At 38.5% G+C, this 7,979-nt stretch overlaps 1 protein-coding gene across 1 annotated transcript; it reads left to right on the top strand.

The window, feature by feature from the left end:
* Nucleotides 1-1,940: 1,940 nt before the first annotated feature.
* LOC102254799 (olfactory receptor 502) lies at nucleotides 1,941-2,891 on the top strand. Its single transcript, XM_005873993.1, has one exon. The coding sequence runs from the start codon at nucleotides 1,941-1,943 to the stop codon at nucleotides 2,889-2,891; it is 951 nt and encodes a 316-aa protein (XP_005874055.1).
* The last annotated feature ends 5,088 nt before the right edge of the window (nucleotides 2,892-7,979 follow it).

Here is a 7,979-nt window from a genome sequence, read left to right as displayed (position 1 = left end):
AAAGGAAACAAAAATAAAAGATCACTATATAACCACAATAACTCTAATCTGTTATTGAAAGATGAATGACTTCTTATTTCGAGGTAAGATTTCGACTTTTGTTAATGAAGCTGTTGTAATGATTTTCATTTACTATTTGAGGCCACTTACTCGCTAACATTATATGTGTACTCACAAGTCATAGTTGGGAAACAGGGCAGATGTAATTAAGCAATTAGCCAGTAAGCAATTGGCTCAACTGCTATTTAGTTCATATGTAAACAGGCATAATCTAAACTATGAGGATTCCTGTTTATCTACCCCTAAGAGAGAAACTCATACGGTCTTTCAACACTATCCAAGCTCAGCACTCTCCAGTAATGCTCTCATTGAGCTATTCTCAACATTTATTGAAATGAAACACACTTAAGATTTAAAAATATAAAGATATTGTAGATGTCTTTGCAGAAAGATTGACTTTGCTTATGGCTCTAAATGCTTTAGCTTCAAGGCAATAACACTGTAGACAAAGCTCAGGATATAAATTCAGAAAATCTGGAGATGAGGGTCAGCCTGGCCACACGCTGGGTGATCCCTTTTCAGCTCTTAGGCTACACTGTATTCAGCTACATATTATCCTATATCATAAAAGGGTAATATGCAAATTGACCCTAAAGGCTGAACGACTGGTCACTATGATACACACTGACCACCAGGGAGCATGCGCTCAAAGCAGGAGCTACCCCTTGGTGATCAGTACGCTCCCACAAGGGGTAGTGCTGCTCAGCCACAAGCCTGGCTGACAGCTGCAAGCACAGCAGTGGTGGTGGGAGCCCCTCCCGCCTCCTCGGCAGCTGGACATCCCCTGAGGGGTCCTGGACTGCGAGAGGGTGCAGGCCAGGCTGAGGGAACCCCCTGAGTGCACGAATTTTCGTGCACCAGGCCTCTAGTGTTGATAATAATATCATTTCATTTTACAAAACTTTAATTAGAAAAAATTGTTAAAGTAGGAACTAATATTATATATTTTAATTATCTTCTGAATATGAATCATGTTTTTGCATAGTGATTACATTAACAAAATTTAAAAAACAAAAACATTGTTAAAGTAGGAACTAATATTATATATTTTAATTATCTTCTGAATATGAATCATGTTTTTTCATAGTGATTACATTAATATTTCAACTTATTTGATAAAACAGTAATATTCTGAATTGTAAATATTAAAAAATATCCAGTACATTTACAATAGATGATCTCACTCATAACCCTAATTTGAAATTCTTATCTGAATTAGTATCAGGAATAATTGTATTTCTCCTTTGAAAACACTGATTTTATTTAACTGACAGATATTGTGAAATAGATAAATAAGTATGTGCCTGTTTTATTCTTAGCGGCTAGAAGGCTTAAAGGACAACCTATTGTCCGCTCATTGCCAGATGCACTGATTTCATGTTAAGTATTATGTAACTGCATTTGTTATTTAAATTCATTTGTTAAATAACACTAAAGGAATGGGGCAGTTAAGACTTCCCAAGTTTCATGTTCTAAATTCATGACTTGCTACATAACCTCTTTCAGACCTAGGTTACTCTTCTATAAAACAATTAGTATTAATATTATTTTATGGGCAATCAATTAAACTGTATATATGTATATATTTACATGATTTTAGCCCTACACTTATCATTTAGTAAGCATATAGTAAATATTAGAGTATAGTATATGGATATGTATATATGTATATGTACATATGACACTGTCTGAAGAAACATTTCTGGGGTTTCTGCTAAAATAATTTTTAAAAACCAGAAAGATTCATAATTGCATGTAAATACGCACTGATACTTAAATATATTTATTACTTCCCATATGTATTAATGAAAATGAAATCATTAAATGTATATCTTCTTAATGTAATATTTCAGGTTCATTGGTAGCAGCTACATTATAATATGGGTTCCTTGAGGGATGACAACCACACTGCAGTGACAGGCTTCATTCTACTGGGCTTAACTGATGACCCCATCCTTAAAGTCATCCTCTTCATGATCATCCTGTGTATCTACCTGGTGACTGTATCTGGCAACCTCGGCACAATCATTCTTATCAGAATCTCTTTTCAGCTCCATCATCCTATGTATTTTTTTCTGAGCCACCTGGCTTCTGCAGACATAGCTATTTCAACTACTGTCACACCCAATATGCTTGAAAACTTCCTGGTGGAGGGAATTCCCATCTCCTATCATGGATGTTGCACCCAGCTTGGTTCAGCTGCATTCTTTGGGACAGTGGAGTGCTTCCTTCTGGCTATCATGGCATATGATCGCTTTGTGGCAATTTACAAACCACTGCTTTATTCAATCAAAATGTCCACACAAGTCTGTGTTCAGTTCCTCATAGTGGCTTATGTGGGTAGTTTTCTCAATGCTTCCTCCTTTGCTATTTGCTACTATTTTTTATTCTTCTGTGGACCAAATCGAGTCAATCATTTTTTCTGTGATTTTGCTCCTCTAGTTGAACTCTCCTGTTCTGAGAACAGTATCCCTGTAGTTGTCCCCTCATTTACAGCTGGCTCCATCATTTTGTTCACTGTGTTTGTCATAATTGTTTCCTACATGTACATCTTCATCACCATCCTGAAGATGCGCTCCAATGAGGGGCGCCACAAGGCCTTCTCCACTTGCACCGCCCACCTCACAGCAGTAAGTCTGTACTTTGGGACCATCATATTCATTTATGTGTTGCCCAAGTCCAGCTACTCAACTGATCAGAATAAAGTGGTGTCCGTGTTCTATATGGTGGTGATCCCCATGCTGAACCCCATCATCTATAGCCTCAGAAACAGTGAGATTAAGGAAGCTCTAAAGAGAATGCTTGGTAGAAAAATATTTCATAGGATTTGATGTAATAATACAAATAAATAAATGAAAGGAAATTGAGTGTCTGTGGTCTAAATATATTTGTCCATTTGTTATTAGCCAGTATAGAGTATTTTAGTTAAGGTAGAGGTTTGATCTGATATCATACTATAAAGTCGAGGTCTATTCTGAGTTACTTTTAATAACATTAAATTTATTATTAGAAACACATATTGGCTTATATGAAAAACTCTTAATCTGTGTGTAGGGAGTGGCTATAGGGTCAAGCCTTGGATTGGCCTGTAGCAGGGCCACAAACAAGTCCCAGCTTGGAGGGCAGAGCCCTCTTAGCATAATTAAGCTTGACCTTATAGCCCTCCCTAGGTAGCTAATGGGCTGTGGGAGGTGCAACAAGTGCTGCCAAAACAAGGTGAAACACACAAGAACATTGTAAACATGTTGACCACTTCCCGTGTTTTGCTTTGTGTGTTTTGACTATAAATAAAGCCTCGGCTTGCAGGCTGGGTCTTTCTGTGTCCTCATCCAGGCACGGGAGATCTGCAAAGCCCCAGCTGTATTCTCTTGTTTGTCTTCTTTAATCCTTCACCGCCCCTCCTCAGGTTCACCCTTGGCTGTGCCGGCATGGCACATGTGGCCTGAGTACGGGGGAACTACAATTGCAAGGTGAAAGGATGCTCCAGTGAAGCACGTGCAGATAGCAAAAAGTAAGGTAAGGAGCGCAGTTTAGTAACAGCTAGGCATAAAATATGGGAAATTCAGGATCTCAGGAAAGGGATCTCTAAAACAATGTTCAAAAAAGTGTAGTCAAATTCCTAAATTTCTTAAGGTGTCAAAAGGTACTCTCTTAAATCAGGCTTAAGGAAAACGAGTGCCCTTGTCATCTTTAACTATGTGGGCTCTTGTTTGAACTGCATTATGCCCACTTCATATTGAGGATCAAAAGTCTGTAACACCTAAGGGCCCGGATCCTCCACCTCTAGTGTGGGAAGGCTCAACAGCTAGAGAAAATGGGGCTAACAGTCATCTTACAAAAGGACTCTTTAATGCTTTGTCTGAAAATTATCACATGACGCCTTGGGACAGGCAGATTTTAGCAAAAATAACTTTAGACGCCAGTCAATCCTATGGAGAGCAGAATATGATAAGATCTATGAACAACAGGCTGAGCTCTAGGCTGCATTCTGGCTGTAAGTCCCAGGCAATATAAAAAATATCTGAAAGATCCATGAAAAGAACTCTCATTTATTAAGTCTTGTCTATGTGTTATGAGTGCTTGTCTGTTGATAGTTGTTTTATCTGTCTTTGTTGTTTGGTTTGAGTTGTTTATTGTTAGTCTATTAAGCATGCCTTTAATTTTAAAGAAACAGTGGATGGCCAGACCATTACTAAATTTCCCCAGAGCAAACAGAATGTGGGGATGGAGAGAAACAATATAAACAATACATGTGGCTGATGACACAGGTTCTAGGAAAATTCCCTAGACAAAGGGAAAGTAACTAAAAAAGGCCCCAGCCCATTAATTACTAGGTCTTTTGGTGTTCCTGTAAAATGGATGCCCACTCTTGGGAGTGTTATTAAAAGTCTCATTTTTGCCATGTTTTTATTTCCCAGTCCGTCATTTGAAATTTGGATAGATGAGACATTTCTCACAATTTAGGCATACGGCTGGTATGTATGCATTGCAGTATTGGCCAGCAAGTTTCTCTCCTACTAGTTTTTCTGAAAAGCAACCAGGTTGGTTGTTCTGTTTAAAAGAAAGTAAAAGTTTTTAAAAGAAACTCCCTAAATGTGGCTTAGAGATTGCTCTGGGAAAAAATACAGAGGGAAATCCCCTTCAAATACCTGGGAACTGTACTTAAAAATCAATGTATGAGGCCTCAAAAGGTAGAAATACAAAAGGATTGCCTCAAGACCTTAAATGACTTTTAGAAATTATTAGAGGACATTAATTAGTTAAGACCTTATCTAAAAATATCTACGGGAGAAATGACAAATTTATTCAATATACTCAGGAATCCTAAGAAAGTTTTTATTAATTGTATGCAAAGACCTACAGAGCCATTTTTCTAATTTCGTGGCTCCCATGTAACAGCAGTTTGCAACCATCTAAAAAATATAAATGCCAAGCGGTTTAGGGCCATCTACTAAATCCTATCTTCCCTAAACTAAGGACACTTAAAAGTAAATAATTTGCATTTTGCCTCCCTAACCAAAGATTATGTCTATATACTCAAAAAGACTGATAGCAGAAATCCAATTAGTGTCATTTACTGTCCACACCCTAGGACAAATAAAGTTAGAAAATAAACCTTATTTCAGACTGATTTAAATTGGCAAATTGAAATAAGTGAATGTGGCAGGGGAACTAAGACAGATAATGGAAGGTTACCAGAGGCTTAATACTGTCGCAAAGGCTTGTCTCTCACCTGGAGATTACTTATTATGGAAGTGTTTTATCCGTGTTTGTGCTGATATTGGACCAGCCTACGTTCAGGGAATGGTATTAGCTGCCGCATTAAAGGAGATGTTACTTGCTGGTCAGCAGAAAAGGAAAGGGGGTTGTTTTAACTGTGGTAAACTAGGGCATTTTGCTAAAGATGCTAATGCTAGAAATGGAAGTCCAAAGGCTACAGGGAGTGGAAACAACCAGCCTGGACTATGTCCAAGATGCAGGAGAGGAAAGCATTGAGTAAATGAATGCCGCTCCAAGACTGATGTTGATGATAATCCAATGCCCCTTTGGCAGGGAAACTTCAAGCGGGGCCAGCCCCGGCCGCACCAAACAGTAGGGGCCTTATCCTTGACCCCACTGCAGCCTTTCCAGCCGGCTCAGTCCCAAAGCCAACTGTTCGAAACCTTTACCGTGCCACCCCGGGAAGCGCAGGATTGGACCTCAGTCCCACCTTCTGATATGTACTAACCCCAGAGATGGGGCCTCAGGCCATTGCTACAGGAGTATATGGTCCTCTTCCCAGGGCATGATGGGACTAATTTTAGGGAGGAGCTGTTTAACATTGAAAGGGTTTCAAGTTCTTCCTGGAGTGATAGATCAGGACTATACTGGAGAAATTAAAGTAACGGCACAATCAATTAATACTATAAATCAGGTCTTACCAGAAACAAAAATAGCACCAATTCAAGGTCAGGCATAGCGGAAAGAGCCAATTCTACTCTTAAAAAGCAATTACAAAAACAAAAAGAGGGAGAAGGATGTTATGTGTTAAATTTTTTGAATTACGATGCAGAGTTGTACAGCGGCCGAAAGGAATCAGGCCTCCAGTGCAATAGCCTCCACTGAGTTAGCCCGGGGAAGGATGCACAAACCAGACAAGAGTTTTACCAGATCCAGTAATGATGTGGGGAAGAGGCTGTGTTTTTTATCTTTCCAGAAGGAGCAGCACAGCCAATTTGGGTGCCAGAGTGTTATGTGCGTCACCACAATGGACCTAGAGAAGCTCCTTGTCCCTTCGTTCAAAAGACTGAGAGTTGCCCGGATGACAACAATGCGGAAGAAGAAGAAAATGAAGGCTACGCAAGTGACCGAGGTGCCAACATGGGATCAGCCGAAGAAGTTAAAGACTAAAGCCCAGCAGATGGTAGAAAAGCAAATGTAAGCTACTCCCTCAACCATGTTTCTGGCTATGCTAGCATTGGTTAGCTGCCAGTCTTCTGTAAAGTCTTGCACAGCCAAGTTCGAGGACTCTGAGTAAATAAAGGGTGTCCCAAAATTCATGCAAGAAGTAATTTTGATAGAAAACACAGGTTTATAATTAAAAATTGTAAATTTTTTATTGATTCATAAAGTATACAGTATAGGGTTATGTATGGAATAGCATATCAGGTAAATGGCCTCCACGGCTTTGCTGGCACATACGCACTCTTTTGTTGAAATTTTCCATGACTGTTTTGCATAAATGTGGCTGAATTTCGATGAGGCTCATTTTCATCTTGATGGAGTGGTTAATCGACAAAATTGTCGCATTTGGGGTTCAGAAAATCCACAAGTGATTGTTGAGAAACAAATGCATCCACAACATGTCACTGTTTGGTGTGGCTTTTGGGCTGGAGGCAACATCGGACCATTCTTCTTCGAAAATGCGGCTGCTCAGGCAATAACAAAAGAGTGCGTATGTGCCAGCAAAGCCGTGGAGGCCATTTACCTGATATGCTATTCCATACATAACCCTATACTGTATACTTTATGAATCAATAAAAAATTTACAATTTTTAATTATAAACCTGTGTTTTCTATCAAAATTACTTCTTGCGTGAATTTTGGGACACCCTTTAAACACCAGCAGCAAAAGAAACTTTCATTTAGTAGCTAAAAATGTTAACATGTCTGTCATTTGGTTTTTACATTGGCTTTATTTTGTTATTGTTTTAACTAATAACCCGGTGCACGAAATTTCCCTTTTCAGCATCATCTGTGGAATCAATGGAATCATCACTCAAACATGTGTGAAAATCTCCATAGAGTATATCCAAAATTTCTTCATTTAATTTTTGAACGTGCTCATTTTTTGGACAAAGAATTGCACGTTTAGATATATTTTTAATATTATCTATAGATATAGTATTTCCAAAGGAAGCTTCAATAATAGATTCATTACAAATCATTTCACGGGGGATTTCAATAATATCCATTCCTAAATGAAAACTGCTATCAAGTTTGCCATCTCCAAATTTTACTAACCATCCACTATAAGCAGAATCCTCTGATCTCAATCTCATATTTGTTGTAAGAGACAACTTTCTGAAACATCCCCAAACATTGCAGTACTTTAAACTTGTTTGTACTATGGCTGATCGCATAGCATGCGGTACAATACTGAGACATTGTCGAAAATCCCCTCCAAGGAGAACTTTCCCACCAAATACAACATTCAAATTCATAATTTCTCTTAGTAATCTGTCTATGGCGTTTATAGCATGACTGGATGCCATGGTGCAGTCATTAATAATGAGAAGTTGGGCCTTTTTAATAGTTTTAGCAACTTCACTGTTTTTATCAAGTCTAGAAATTGAAGTTTTATTTAATGGAATCGGTAACTTATATTGGGAATAAAAGGTGCTTCCACCGAGAAGTAAATTTGCAGCAATTCCTGTAGA

The sequence above is a fragment of the Myotis brandtii genome, unplaced genomic scaffold (genome assembly GCF_000412655.1).
Source record: "Myotis brandtii unplaced genomic scaffold, ASM41265v1 scaffold422, whole genome shotgun sequence".
NCBI lineage: Eukaryota > Metazoa > Chordata > Mammalia > Chiroptera > Vespertilionidae > Myotis > Myotis brandtii.
Note: the sequence above shows the minus strand (reverse complement) of the source record. Positions and strands in the feature narration are given on the sequence as shown.

Excerpts from the sequence above, each read along its gene's own strand:
- LOC102254799 (XM_005873993.1), top strand. The coding sequence starts at position 1,941 with ATGGGTTCCTTGAGGGATGACAACCACACTGCAGTGACAGGCTTCATT.